At 38.1% G+C, this 15,618-nt stretch overlaps 2 protein-coding genes across 3 annotated transcripts in view; both read right to left on the bottom strand.

Moving 5' to 3' along the window:
• Positions 1-1,193: 1,193 nt before the first annotated feature.
• LOC131301638 (putative late blight resistance protein homolog R1B-16) lies at positions 1,194-5,061 on the bottom strand. The gene is made up of 4 exons (XM_058328014.1): positions 4,777-5,061; positions 4,560-4,678; positions 3,424-3,965; positions 1,194-2,936 (listed from the first exon to the last, which is right to left on the bottom strand). The coding sequence occupies exons 2-4, from the start codon at positions 4,651-4,653 to the stop codon at positions 1,194-1,196; spliced, it is 2,379 nt and encodes a 792-aa protein (XP_058183997.1). The 5' UTR covers positions 4,654-4,678; positions 4,777-5,061.
• A 5,369-nt stretch (positions 5,062-10,430) lies between these two features.
• The window catches only part of LOC131301924 (disease resistance protein RPP13-like), a 45,684-nt gene continuing 40,496 nt past the window's right edge, over positions 10,431-15,618 (bottom strand). Inside the window, exons 2-5 of one of the 2 annotated variants that reach the window (XM_058328430.1) lie at positions 15,321-15,481; positions 14,995-15,088; positions 12,693-13,237; positions 10,431-12,200 (exon numbers count right to left, since the gene is read on the bottom strand). In XM_058328430.1, the coding sequence (XP_058184413.1) occupies positions 10,473-12,200; positions 12,693-13,237; positions 14,995-15,088; positions 15,321-15,481 (2,528 nt within the window). In that variant the 3' untranslated portion in view covers positions 10,431-10,472. The remainder of the gene's footprint in view (positions 12,201-12,692; positions 13,238-14,994; positions 15,089-15,320; positions 15,482-15,618) is intronic. The other variant, XM_058328429.1, reaches the window with a different exon arrangement.

Genomic DNA, 15,618 nt, shown 5'->3' on the forward strand with positions numbered 1-15,618 from the left:
TTACCTTTTGATAAACCTCAATACATAGGTGCTTGTTAGGCTTAAATGAACGTTCCCCGGCCCCTAAAGTTAGAAATTTATGGTGGAGAGTTTGTCACAAAACATTTTGGCAACCAAAGAGAACTTATTCAAAAGGAATTGCTCTGCTTCCCCTCCTTGTCCTGTGTGTAATGATGGCGTTGAATCTGTGGGAACATTTGCTTACTCAGTGTCCTTGGACGAGACCGGTGTGGTTTGGCTGTGATCTTCACTCTTTTGTTTCATGAGAGAAATGCCTCTCTGTGCTCATCTGGACCTCAAACACCATTGACAAATTGCCCTGATTGATCATTCACTTCCGATTAAAATGTGCAAAATCAATGGGAGCTCGTCGAACAGAATGCGAAGAAGCCCTAAATTAATTACTAAAAAATGCGCCAGAAGCAACTGGTTCCAACAAACTTCAAGATCCTACATTGACTGAATATAGAAATCGAAACCCAACCGTAATTTCAATGCTTCGCACAAATGAATCGAAGCAACTTCAGTTTTCCTTACATGCGTTCATTTAAGTTTCCTTTCGTCAATAGCACACGAGGTCGAACGCGCTGATTCGCTTTTCTTTTCTTTGTTGTGGTAAACCAGGGTCCAGGAACTTTGAATAAATAAATAAATTAGGAAGCATACAAGAGTCTAGGTATTCAACCCCATTTGCGCCTTCTCAAAGTTGCGAATTAAGAAAAAACCAGAGCAACATCAAATAAATGAAAATCTACAGCATCAATAAGCGACATATTAGCTATTAAATCGGCACACCTTGTTTCCTTCCCAGTAGACATGGTCAATCTTCTCCGCGCCCAATCGCCTCATCAAATATCTGGATCAAGGCGCTGATTCCCTTACAAAAGAGTTGTTCGAGCCCTGAAAACTACGTCGCCAGAGGTGAAGTGGAATAGACATTAATAATCTACTTCGTATAATTTCGAACGCCTCATCCACCAGCGTCGACAGGAATTAGAACAGGGCTTTATGACAAATCAAGGAAGATTGCGTACCGCCACGTGGTACTCTGGACCATTTTACAATCATATATTTTTGTAAGGTCTATCATTAAGTATATATATAGATCACATATAAATGTGTGATCGTAAAGTAGTCCGGAGTACCTCGTGGCGGTATTCCCGAACTATTGAATAATTACTCTTTTTGTGAAATTATGCAATAGTCAAGGTGTACTGCATCACCGCATCACGCTTGAATCTGGGATCCATTGTTTCCGTCTCACCTAGCAAAATAGCTGTGGCACAGAGATCTAGGCAACCATCATCTCCTTTCTTATTTCTCTGCTCTTCCAGAATATCCAAGGCCGATATTGCCGCAGACATAGTGCACAATTCTAAGTTAATTTCGCGAAGTTCGTTTAGATTAGCAAAATCAATCGGGATCTGCTCTAGGACTGGGCAACATTCGATCACTAAGACCTCAAGTCTCGGAAATTGATCTTCGGAAGCATTCCACTCCTTAAATGGTCCCAGGTTCCTAAGCTTCAAGTACTTGAGTTGAGAGAACCCTTCTTCACTTGTGTTCCAAACTGGTCCCATACAAGCCCAGTCTAATAATCTGAGAACCTCAAGGTTCGGCAGAGTTTGGAGGATTGACAGCTCCTCCCACTTTAAATTCAAACGCCTCAACGTTAGTCGCGTAACAGTCGGAGGAAGCTTCAGCCCCGGTCGGAAAATACTTGCCATAGGACCACGATGGTCTACCATGGTAAATTTGAGTGTTTCAAGGCATTTTAAGAACTCTAGGTCGGGGATCGTCAAAACACCATCCTTTAGTACTGCTTGAACTCCTAGCTTCCTAAGATTGGGAGTCCTTACCAAGAAACTTCGGCAATCGTCACAAGGACATATTTGGTGCAAGGTCTGTAGGCTATCCAACTTGGAGCCGGAGGAATGATCAGAACCAATTCTCACTCCTTGAGAAGAAACATGGTACGCGAATACCCCATGTTTACTATAAATATGCCTCAACTTAACCATCTTAAATATAGCGAGAGGCAACTCAATGAAATCATCCATCCCCGCAGCTCGGATGGTAAGGATTTCTAGGTTCAAGGGGTAAGTAATTGGCGCTGGAAACATCCGGTTGTCGGCCATATGTGCTAAGTATCTCAAATGAACTAGACGTGCTATTCCTTCTTTTCCTCGGAATTGAGCAGGGATAAAACTCAGCACCCTGAGAAGTTCGAAGTTTTCAACCAAGAATGACATATTTGGTTTAGTTGAATAACACGAGCAGTTTTTTTTCAAGCAGAGGCACAGAAAAGAACGAAGGTTCTGAGCACAAGGCCTTAAGGAAAACTTATCAAAGAACTGGCAGCCAATGAAGAGGCGACGATTATGTGTAGCAGAAGGTGAAAAAGAATCATCCTCGTAAATTTTCACAAGGAAATTATCCTCCTCAGCTTTTTTCAAGCATAACTGACGTAGAAGATCATGGATACGGCATGCTTTAATTTCTCCTAAGGACCTTTTCCTAGCTATCATTACGAGACTTCTATCAATGAGATCAATTAAGCAATCGTTTGCTATGGCCTCTAAGCTTTTCCCCCCATCACTTGGCTGAATAAATCCCTCCGCGATCCAGAACCATATTAACTCGCGTACGGGGATTTCATAATCTTCAGGGAATGCTCCAATGTAAATAAAACACGCTTTCAAATAAAGAGGCAGGTGATTGTAACTAAGTTCTAGTATTTTCATGCAACGCTCCTCATTTTCGGCAATGATCAAACTTAAATGTTTGACAACTTCCTCCCACACATCAGGTGTCGTGTCTTTCGTTGCCAAAATGCCAGCTATTGTGACAATCGCGAGTGGTAATCCTTCACATTTTTCTGCAATGCGCTCACCAATTTCCACCAACTCCAGCGGGCAGCATTTCATCCCAAATACCTATTCGATATATATGGGTAATATTAGATATCTATAATTGCAATTACATACAATTTAATCCAAGTAATAATAGTTTAACAATTCATACGACAAGAATAAGAAATGTTTAAAATAGAGATTCTTATGAAGAAATTAGAAATAGGAAACATATGACAATGGTGTACATGATGAAGCATACGTTCAAATCGCTATTTTTTAGTTCTTTGAAGCAAAATAATGTTCTCTCTCATTTTTTGAAACAAATACTCCCTCAGTCTCAAATTTTTTGCCCACTTTCACTATTTCGGACATCTTAAAAAATTTAAGTTTGTAAATGTTTAATGATTTTTATATGCAATTTGGATATTAATTAGTTGATATATCTTTATTATTTCTATGAGACAAAATTTTTAAAACCCTAGAAAATGTTATAGATTGAAAAAGATACGTAATTTACAAATGATACGGAGGCCCAAAATGGAGAAGAAATTTGGGACGGAGGAAGTACCTTCTTTTGTAACAACTCCCAACTCAAACTTTTTGGTAAGGGAGCCAAACAATGAGGGACGCAGCCGATGATGTCAGGTTGAACAACAAGTCGACTAGTGAACAACACTTTACTCCCCTTGCGTTCCCTAGGAAATGATTTTTGCATGTCATTCCAGGCTTCAATGCCCCATATGTCATCCATGACTATGAGATATTTCCTACCCCTCAAGCATTTGTGTACATCTTCTCCCAACCTATCCTCACTTCTCTTCTCGTAATCTGGATTGTTTTCTGGGAAAGCTAATTTTAAAATACAAATCAACAAATCCCTCTTCATAGTATTATTATAATCTTGAGAAACATCAACCCATGCACGAATTTGAAAAGTATATTTGGTGAAACGATGATGATACACTTCCCTAGCCAAAGTGGTTTTGCCGCTTCCACCTGCACCGATGATTGTTATAATCTCCAGTTGTCTGCTCTGTCCTCCATCATCAAGCTTCTCTATTACTCTTTTTACCTCCTCCTCGAAACCCACCACCCTCTTCTCTTTGACCACTTTAGGTATTCAAAAAGGAAAAAAAAAACTAAAACTAGTACATATATTCTAAAACAATTTACTCATTTAGGGTGTTCAATTGGCTATGGAGCCGTCTGTGAATCAATATTATGAAATATCTAAAAAGTGCCAAGCTATTTTATGTATATTAACTAATTCGACTTGCACACGTATTGTGTGTGCCCGATCTCCTAAAATCTATTGAATTAATCCCAAATCAATGGTGTATTGTAGCATTCGCCTTACTCATTATTATGGTCCATGTTACATATTGTTATGGGTTTTTTTTTTTCCCCCTTTAAACGTATTGTAATGGTTAATATTACTAGTGAACAGTTCAAAATTCATTTTAATTTTAATCAAGCCAATATTGTTTTCATAAGTCCAGGAATGCAAAAGTAAAACGCAGATCCAAACACAATTGTGTCCACAATCGTCTGATATATCAAAAAACATGAGTTGCGTTGGATGATTTTGGAACAACTTTTTCAGGGCCTTTTACTAAAGAACTTTGCTTTGTGTATGTACCAAATTTATGCTATGATGTTAATCTCCGACATAGCTCAAACTTGAAGACATAAAAACAACAATACCTCCACTTCCAATCGAAGAGTGTTTGAGTTTGTTGACTGTTGCTCCATTAATGTCATACATATTCTTGTCGTAAATCTGCTTCACCTCAGTCATAAGATCCTTGATCTCTTTTTTGACACTTTCAAGGTCAAGGGAAGGATTACCAAGCTTGAAATCAATTACAAACCGGTCTACGATGTTTTCTACCTCGAATACCACGCTCCTGATTTGCTTTACCAGTTTCATTAGTTTTGAATACTCGATGCGTGTCTTCTCCGTAGCTCTGAGAAACCCTCTCAGGTACTTTATCTCCTCCTCAAGAGATTCGAGTTGATGTTTCTCGTCTTTGATGGAATTGAGCTTGGAGCCTGTTATAAGCTGCTTCAATGTCTCAAGGAAAAAATCAACAGCAGTGTCACCCATCTCTCTCTCTCTCTCTCCTTAGCAGATTGATCGGATATCTCCAAATTCAATGTAGAAAGGCTTAATACTATAAACATATAATGCTACATTTGCGGCATATTTGATGACGCCCACATGAGCCCGGCTCAGTGCCAGCTCCCACCTACTAATAAGAGTAATTATTCAATAGTTCGGGAATACTACCACGTGGTACTCTCGACCATTTTATAATCATACATTTTTGTGGAATTCATTTACGTAATAGTAGATTACATCAGAATGTGTGGTTGTAAAGGAATCCGGAATACTATGTGGCGATACTCCCGCACTATTATATAATTTCACAATAAACATACCCAGACTGTTATAAAAAAGTGCCATTATTGTGATTTTAATGAATATTTTATCTGTAAGTCAAAATGTCGCCGTGTCAGTAATTGCGTACAGATTCTGCATAATTTTTTTACTTGTACATCTTTAGCCACACAAAAATATCAGAAAGTCTATTGACACAGACTTTTCATGCACAGATCATCATGTGGGTTTATTATGAGTCCCATACAAATGATCCAAACCGCTCATTAAATGTAAAATATTTTTTCAAAGGTCTCCACAAAAAATTAACTCAATCCGATACCTATAGGCTCTCGATCCAATCATTTAACTTTTCATTATTCTGAAATCTGAATGAAAAGTTAGATGATTGGATCGAGCTTCTATATGTATCGGATTGAGTTGATTTTTTGTGTGGACACTCGAAAAAATATTTTACATTTAATGAACGGCTCGGATTGTTTATGTGGGACCCGTAGTGGGTCCCACATCGAAATCTATGCACAATATGTGCACAGAAATCTATGTGGATAGCACAGCTCCAAAAATATTTTGATAGTTAAGTCTAGGATTAATAAAATTGGGTATTTTCATCGCCGCCACGGAGAAATTTCTGCTAAACGGGTGTCACGGGACGTTATTCGTCTGCGATCTCAACTGTTTAAATATGTTTTGGATGGTCCAGATTTATTCACTCTCTCTTCCCTCCCCTGCCATTCTCTCTCCTTTTTCTTTCTCGAAAATCCAGATCATTCAAAAGACGTTTAGATGGCTAAAATCGTAGACGGATTCTACGTGTGTGGTAACTGTTGGGCACCCAAAATCTTTTCCCTTCCATGAGATGCTGGTCGCCAGAAAATGGACAAAGCAGTGAATGATCATCTGTCACTTCGATCCCCCGAGAGTCAACAAATATTTATCTAAGAATTTCAAATTAGTATTTAGGTTACCTCACGGGCTGCAATTGCAAGCGAATTGTAAATAATGCATATATAAAGGACTTTTGTAAATTAGCACCGGAAAAACTAAGTCAGGTGTTTGGGAACGTCGACTAATTTTTGGGGCTCATGGGCTACAATTGCAAGCAATTTGCAAATAATGCATATATATAAAGGACTTTTGTAAATTAGCACAGGGAAAAGTTAGTTAGGTGTCCGGGAACCTCGACTAATTTTTGGGGCTCAATCTCACTGCTCGCTTGAGGGGAGCCCAATTGCTCCTTGTGCAGGGCATAAGTAACACTAGTGAGAGGTGAGTTATGGCCGAGGTGAATCTGATTAAGACAAATGCATACCCATTTTATTAAGACAAATGCATTTCAATCAGGTATTGATCTGAATCCGATTAACTGATTAACATGATTTTTAACATGATTAACATTCAATTCTCCAAACGGTGATTCATACTCACCACTTTAATTTTTTTGCTAAGTTGATTCTCAACTTCATTCTTATAAAGAATGAATTTGTCCAACGCTTCGTCCTTGCTATTAAGCAAGTATACATAGTCATATCTGATGCTATCATCGATGAAAGTAATAAAATACTTTTCACCAATTCGTGTTTGGACATACTTTAGATCACACACATCAGTGTGAACTAAATCCAATGGCTCAGTGCTTCTTTCAACCGTTTGAAAAGAAGATCTGGTCAATTTGGTTTCAACACAAGTCTCATACTTGTGTTTTTTATCAATTTGGAAAGCTAGAATGTGGTCTAAGTTAATTAATCTTCGCAAAACATCATAATTAACATGACATAATCAATCATGCCACAAATTGAAAGACTCAAGTAAATAAGCAACTGGGGATTTCATTTTATTAATACGTGAAATTACAGTCATTACATTGAGCTTAAAAAGACCACCGATCATACAGCCCTTTCCCACATATACCCCAACATTGGTGACAGTCATCCTATTTGCTTCAAACACCATGCAGAAGCCATGCTTGCTCAGCAAAGAACCGGACACCAGGTTCTTATGAATGTCCGGCACGAACAAGACATTGTTAAGAGTCAGCTCCTTCTCAGATGTCATCTTCAAGATGACCTTGCCTTGACCCTTCACCTCAAAAGTTGCAAAGTTCCCCATGAATAGCTTCTCGCCATTTGTAACCGGCTCAAAGGAGGTGAACAATTTCTTGCCACAGCAAATGTGGTGGGTAGCTCCAGTATCAACCCACCACTCTTGAGGGTTTGACCCCACCAAGTTTACCTCATAGACCATAGCTGACAGGTTGACATCAGAGCCATCCTCCAATTCTGCCAAATGCACGCACGCCCTTGGACTTTCCAAACGACGCCATATGCAGAGGCCCGTGTATTAGGAGCGGAATATCACAATCTTCCTTCACATTGATGCATCCAAACAGGCCATTACTCCAATAAAACCCTTTACTGTTACAAAAGTTATGAAGTTTGAAAACGTCAAACGCCTATAACTATTGAGAAATCCGTGGGGAAGAAAAATACTTGTTTTCCTTTTCCTCTTGAAGTCTGTTCGTAATGTCAAAACCAGAAATTGTTTTTTCAAAGTAGAACCGAAACTAATTTTCCCAAAAAAAGAATTTGTCTTTAAGATGGTAGGAAAATAGTGCGTAAAACAATAATCGATTTTACTAATTTCTGAAAATTACAACATGAATATGAATTACAAAATTACAGAATATGAAATGTAGACATAAACTGTAAAAGAGTATTAGCAATTCCAAACCGATACCTGTTTTGTTCAACGATGCCCGTAAGATAAATTCGCTGCCTCACTGGTGTTGGAAGTTGTGTCGGTGTTTGTTTCCCAGGGTTGACTCAGTTATCACTCAGTCGTCGAAACACCGCCGTAGACTGCCCATCGAATGAACTTGTGTCAGTACTCTCTCTCTCTCTCTAAAGGAAGAATGATATTGCAGAAGACGAAGAGCTTTGGATTTTCAGTGTATTTTTGGTGTGTAGAACCCGAAGGTAGAGGTCCCCTTCTATAGCTGAAGGAGAAGTCTCTGCCATCAATACGGCAATGAACACAAAATATTTATGGAGAAGCCTATACAATCAATAGGGGAATTGATTCCGGCAATTCAATTTTGAAATAAAATTGATACAATTTTATTCCCGAAATTGAATACACAATCATAGGTAATAACTCTGGATAATCAACCCAGCTATAACCAACCAACTGTGCACTGTTGTTGGTCCGAAACCCACCTTGAGAGACAATTTCTCATTCATCTCTCAATGGAATTTGTTCATTTTTTCACTGGTTTAAACTCCTTAGCAAGATAATCTAAAACCCACTTGGGCCCATCTTGCACAGTGTGGTTCTCACCAAATTTTCTTTGGTTAAAATTCCAATTTTCCAACAGGGTTGTCATTGCAGAAAGAAATTCAACGGCATGGCTTGAAACAAGATCAAAAGATCAGAAAGTCTACACCCACATACAATCTGTGCACAGATTGTGCACAGATTTCGTTGTGGGACCTGAAGCAAATCATCCGAGCCGTTCATTAAATGTAAAATATTTTTTCAAGGGTCCTCGTAAAAAATAAGGTCAATCCGATACCTATAGGTGTTCGATCCAACCATATAACTTTTCATTCAGATTTTTGGATAATAAAAAGTTATATGGTTGGATCAAGCTCCTATAGGTATCGGATTGAGCTTATTTTTTACGGGAAACCCTCAAAAAAATATTTTACATTTAATGAACGGCTCGGATGATTTGTGTGGAACCCGCGGTGGGCTCCACAACGAAATCTGTGCACAATCTGTGCACGAATGTTTGTGTGTATAGCAGGACTCTCTAAAGATAGACGTACAATTCGTTTGTACACAACTGTACACTATCTATAATTAGCTAGGATCGATCATGTTAATTATAGCCTTTCGGGTTGTCATCGCGGAGAGAAGTTTGATTATAGTACTTTTCTGGCCATGCTAATTGACAAGGGTTGAAATTTCCTGAAATCAGAAATTTCATTTGTACACCACTGTATATTGTGGTTATATTTTGCTAGGGCCAGGTTCACTACATGTAGCAGGTTGTGTTGAATGGAGAAAAACTATGATGTGACCATTCAAAGATGAAATTTGGGGACCTTTTCCAGCCACACTCATCGCGGAGCCTATTTGCGCTTTCTTACATCATTGAAGTGGCCGAATGGGGATGAACTTTGAAACAAAAAAAAAAAAAAAGTTATTAAAAATGACATTGGTAGGTAATAACTGAATTCAATTTCACAGAGAACACCTGAAAAGATTATAACCAAAGATATGTATTAATTAAATGACGAATTGTTTTGGTTAAAGGAATTTGGCATTCCGGCCTGTCCTCAATCCTGGAAAAAAAAAAAAAAAATTGGTGTTCTCACAACATAATTAAAGCACCTAGCTGGGTAGCATGAAGTTCGGCTCCGATCATCGTCTTATTCTGGTACCCTGTAGCGAGGGCTCCTCATTGGAGCTTGCAACATCACAAAACGACGTCGTTTTGGAGCAAATTATGCAGTCACGTGTTGGCCCAAAACAACATCTACTTTCAAGACATTAAAAATCCCTAGCCCTACCTGACAAATTGCCCTGATTGATCATTCACTTCCGATTAAAATGTGCAAAATCAATGGGAGCTCGTCGAACAGAATGCGAAGAAGACCTAAATCAATTACTCAAAATGCGCCGAACGCAAGCAGTTCCAACAAATCTTCAAGATCCCACGTTGATTGAATATAGAAATCGAAACCCAACAGTAATTTCAGTGCTTCACACAAATGGATTGAAGCAACTTTGGTTTTCCTTGTATGCCTTTATTTAAGTTTCCTTCGGTTTTCGTCAATAGCAAACCCGGAACATTAGATAAATAAACTAGGAAACATATGAGAGTCTAGGGTATTCAACCCCATTTGCATCTTGGCAAAGTTGCGAATTAATACAAACCGGAGCAACATCAAATAAACGAAAATCGAAAGTGTCAATAAACGACATATTAGCTATTAAATCAGCACACTTGTTTCCTTCGCATGAGACATATTCAATCTTCTCCACGCCCAGCTGCCTCATCAAATATCTTCATCAAGGCTCTGATTCCTTCACGAAAGAGTTGTTTTGGGCTTTTTGACAAATGCAAGGAAGAGTCACCTTTTTCGCGTTACCACTCGTTTTTTATACTACAACTTTTTTAAATTGGGACGGAGGAAGTATAACTCTCGAGTTCACACATCAGGGTCCACAATGAATCTGGGATCCACTGTATCCTCCCCACCTAGCAAAATATCTGTGCCACGGATATCTAGGAAACAATCATCTCCTTTTTCATTTATCTGCTCTTTCCGAATATCCAAGGCCGATATCGCGACAGACCTACTGCACGCTGTTAAGTTAATTTCGCAAAGTTCGTTTAGTTTAGCAAAGTCAATCGGGATCCGCTCCAAGTTTTCGCAACCTTCGATCACTAAGACCACAAGACTCGGAAATTGATCTTCAGAAGCATTCCACTCCTTGATATCCAAATGCTTAAGCTTCAAGTACTTGAGTCGAGAGAACCCTTCTTCACTTGTGTTCCAAACTGGTCCCTCACAAGCCTTGTCTAATAATTTGAGAACCTCAAGGCTTGGCAGGGTTTGGAGGATTGACAGCTCCTCCCACTTTATCTGCACATTGTGCAACGTTATTCGTTTAACAGTCGGAGGAAGCTTCAGCCCCGACGGAAAAGTACGGTTCTGAGTATGGGTACTGTACCATGCCATGGTAAATTTGAGTGTTTCAAGGCATTTTAAGAACTCTAGGTCGCGGATCATCAAAACACCATCCAATGATATTTGATTTGCTTCAACTCCTAGCTTCCTAAGATTGGGAATCCTTGCCAAGAAAGTTCGGCAATCGTCACAAGAACATATTCGGTCCAAGCTCTGTAGGCTATCCAACCTAGCGGAATGATCAGAACCAATTCTTGCTCCTTGAGAAGAAACATGATACGTAAATATCCCTGCTCTACTATAAATATGCCTCAACTTAACCATCTTAAATATATCGAGAGGCAACTCAATGTGATCACTGTTCTGCAGAGCTTGGACGTCAAGGATTTCTAGGTTCAAGGGGTAGTTAATTGGCGCAAGCCTCCAGTGGTCGGCCCTTAACGTACATGCTAAGTATCTCAAATGAACTAGGTGTGCTAATTCTTCTCCTCCTCCGCATTCAGCGGGGTTAAAACTTAGCACCCTTAGAAGTTTGAAGTTTTCAAAAATGAATGCCATATTTCGTTCACCTGGTAAACACGGGCAGTTTCTTGAGCAAAGGCACAGAAAAGAATGAAGGTTCTGAGCACGAGGCCCAAAGGAAAACTTAGGCAAGAACTTGCAGCCAATGAAGAGGCGACGATACTTATGCGTAGCAGATGGTGATAAAGAATCATCCTCGTTAATTTTCACAAGGAAATTATCCTCCTCGGCTTTTTTCAAGCATAATTCACGCAGAAGATCATGGATACGGCATGCTTTAATTTCACCCAAGGACCTTTTCCTAGCTATCATTACGAGATTTCTATTAATGAGATCGATTAAGTAATTATTTGCTATGGCCTCTAAGCTTTCCCCCCCATGATCACTTGGCTGAATAAATCCCTCTGCGATCCAGAACCACATCAACTCCCGTACATGGATTTCATAATCTTCAGGGAATGCTCCAATATAAATAAAACACACTTTCAAATGAAGAGGGAGGTGATTGTAACTAAGTTCTAGTATCTCCATGCAGCGCTCCTGATTTTTGGCAATAATCGAACTTATATGTTTGGCAACTTCCTCCCACACATTAGGTGTCTTGTCTTCTGTTGCCAAAATGCCAGCTACTGTGACAATTGCGAGTGGTAAACCTTCACATTTTTCTGCGATGCGCTTGCCAATTTCCACCAACTCCAGTGGGCAGTTTTTTATCCCAAATACCTATTCGATATGTATGGGTAATATTAGATATCTGTATTTGCAATTACATACAATTTGATCCAAGTAATAATAGTTTAACAATTCATATGACAAGAATAAGAAATGTTTTAAAATAGAGATTCTTATGAAGAAATTAGAAATAGGAAACATATGACTATAGTGTACATGATGAAGCATATATACGTTTAAATCGCTATTTTTTAGTTTTTTTAAGCACAATAATGTTCTCTCTCTTTTTTTCAAACAAATACTCCCTCTGTCTCAAATTTTTTGCCCACTTTCACTATTTCGGACATCTTAAAAAATTTAAGTTTGTAAATGTTTAATAATTTTTATATGCAATATGGATATTAATTAGTTGATATATCTTTATTATTTCTATGAGACAAAGCTTTTAAAACCCTAGAAAATATTATAGATTGAAAAAGATACGTAATTAACAAAAGATACGGAGGCCCAAAATGGAGAAGAAATTTGGGACGGAGGAAATACCTTCTTCTGTAACAACTCCCAACTCCAACTTTTTGGTAAGAGAGCCAAACAATGAGGGACGCAGCCGATGCTGTCAGGTTGAACAACAAGTCGACTAGTGAACAACACTTTACTCCCCTTGCATTCCCTAGGAAATGATCTTTGCATATCATTCCACGCTTCAATGCCCCAAATGTCATCCATGACTATGAGATATTTCCTACCCTTCAAGCATTTGTGCAAGTCTTCTCCCAACTTATCCTCACTTCTCTTCTCGTAATCTTGATGGTTTTCTGGGGAAACTAATTTCAAAATACAAATCAACAAATCCCTCTTCATAGTATTATCATAATCTTGAGAAACATCAACCCATGCACGAATTTGAAAAGTATGTTTGGTGAAAGGATGATGATACACTTCTCTGGCCAAAGTGGTTTTGCCGCCTCCACCTGTGCCGATGATTGTTATAATCTCCAGCGGTTTGCCTTGTCCTCCTTCATCAAGCTTCTCTATTACTCTTTTTACCTCCTCCTCGAAACCCACCACCAGCTCTTTGACCACTTTCACTTTGGGTATTCAAAAAGGAAAATAAACTAAAATTAGTACATATATTCTAAAACAATTTACTCATTTAGGGTGTTCAATTGGCTGTGGAGCCACTTGTGAATCAAATATTATGAAATATCTAAAAAGTGCCCAGCTATTTGATGTATATCAAACTAATTCAACTTGTACACACAGCGTGTGTGCCCGGTCTCCTTAAATCAATTTTTTGCCCACTTTCACTTTTCCGGACACAATTGCGTACGTTATGGTTTTTTTTTTTTTCGTTTAAACGTATTGTAATGGTTAATATTACTAGTGAACAGTTCAAAATTTATTTTAATTTTAATCAAGCCACTATTTTTTCAGAAGTCTAGGAATACAAAATTAAAACACAAATCAAAACACAATTGTGTCCATAACCTTACGATATAACCCAAAAAAAAAAAGGTGTTGCGTTGGACGATTTTGGAACAATTTTTCCGGCAATCCTTGGCATAATGATTTATTAGAGCTCTATCTCTTCCCTGAATGGGGCCAGTTGACTCAAGCGGAGTGACCACCCCTCACATTAATGAAGAGTAAGCATCCGATTCTGCAGGAAATGAAGAAAGACCAGATATAGGATTCCAAACCGAGCCTCTCTATGTAGATGAGCTTACAGAGAAATGTAAGACTCCTTCTTTGTTGGGAAAATTTCAAAAAAGTACCTGAACTTTTTACGTATTCTAAAAAAAATAATAATTAAACTTTAACTAATGACAAAAAGACACTTGAACTTACCATTCCGCTAACAATTAAGCCATCGCCATCCAATTCCGTCAATTTGTATCATATAGAACTAACGGAAGGCGTTAACCTTTCTTTTCTTTTTTTTACTTTCTACTTAGGCTAGGGACAACTTTTAGGACATGAGTAAAATAAATTAAGACACATACAAGGACAGAGAAAGTTAGGACCCTTCAAAAAGCCTTGTAGAAATGTCCCAAGCAAGACAGACTTGGGAGTTGATGCTTGAACATTTGAAAACTCTCCAAGAGCGAATACAGATCTGCATATCAAAGACAACCCTTTGAACAATTTCTCCCATAGTGCTCATTCTCTGTTAGATTTTGATCCAAAAGGGTGTTATTTTCCATTTTGTATAATTCATGTGCATTCTCTCATTTCTGTGAATAATTTTCTTCTTTGCCGATTTAAAACAAAAAACAAAAAAACCTACTTATGCTTGTTTTTGTACTGATTGCCCCTAGTATTTTCCTATACCTTCTTCATTGGCTTAAGACTGATACTTATGTTTACCTATACGGCTATACCATTCCAATCTTAAAGTTTCTCAAATCATTGTTGGACAAAATTAGTTTTGGATTTTATAATATTTTTCCATCGAGTTTTAAGACCTGCTTCTCCACAAATGCTTCTTTCCAATTGTACAACCAACGGGCATGGTATTCCTTTGTAGCACGAGGCCTCTCGCTTAGTAACTACATAAGTATATCATATCGCAATTGGAATAATCACATTTTCTATGGGAACTATATTATCAATCAAATCCCACAAATTAATTAAGGCTATACACACACACACGTCGAAATTAAAGAATAAGGGTAAAATAGGATATTCATAAAATTACAGGATGGAAACTTAACTGATAATGATAGCCTGGATGAAAACTCAAGTAGATGCAGTATTTAGGTCAATGATTTAATTTAACAAATATATACTCAAACAGAAAGTGAATTGTAAAACTATTTATCAAATTCCTAACTAAAAATAGTACCTGAGATACTACAGACACCTGAGATACTAGAGAGTGCCACCATGGTCTTTTGCCTAACTCTCTCGTCTGGGCACGACCCTTGCACCACCACTTTCTGTCATAAACAAAAACCCAAGAATGACAAAAGATCTGAATTAGGGAATAATCGAATTAAGCTTAAACCAGGTTAATCAGATTCATACTAAGAATCTGAACCCTGTTAAAGGAAAATAAATGAATAAAAGAATCCAGAGCAAGAGTTGGAAAAGGGTGAAAGAACTTTATGTGCAATTCATAATTGATGGGAATAGAATCAACTGAAAATGGACCACAGTAAGAAATCATACCTTCATTTTTCTCTCAGATTTTGTTTTTTCTACTAGACTTACTGAGATAATTTCTGCATAGCCGCACAACTTCCTCATTCTCGTCACTATTTTCACTACATCTAGGGAGTCCCCTGTCACTGTCCATTCGTAGTCCTTATTCGTAGCAATTGATTCAACCCCTGGAATTAGAAACATGATATAGCCAGATCTATATATGGAGAATTGATAAGGGTTTTGTCTCTTGGATATTCGGCTTCTAAATGAGAATACTCGTTATTTAAGAACTTTCTTTTGTGTATGTACCAAATTTACGCTA

The sequence above is a fragment of the Rhododendron vialii genome, chromosome 9a (assembly GCF_030253575.1).
Source record: "Rhododendron vialii isolate Sample 1 chromosome 9a, ASM3025357v1".
Lineage (NCBI taxonomy): Eukaryota > Viridiplantae > Streptophyta > Magnoliopsida > Ericales > Ericaceae > Rhododendron > Rhododendron vialii.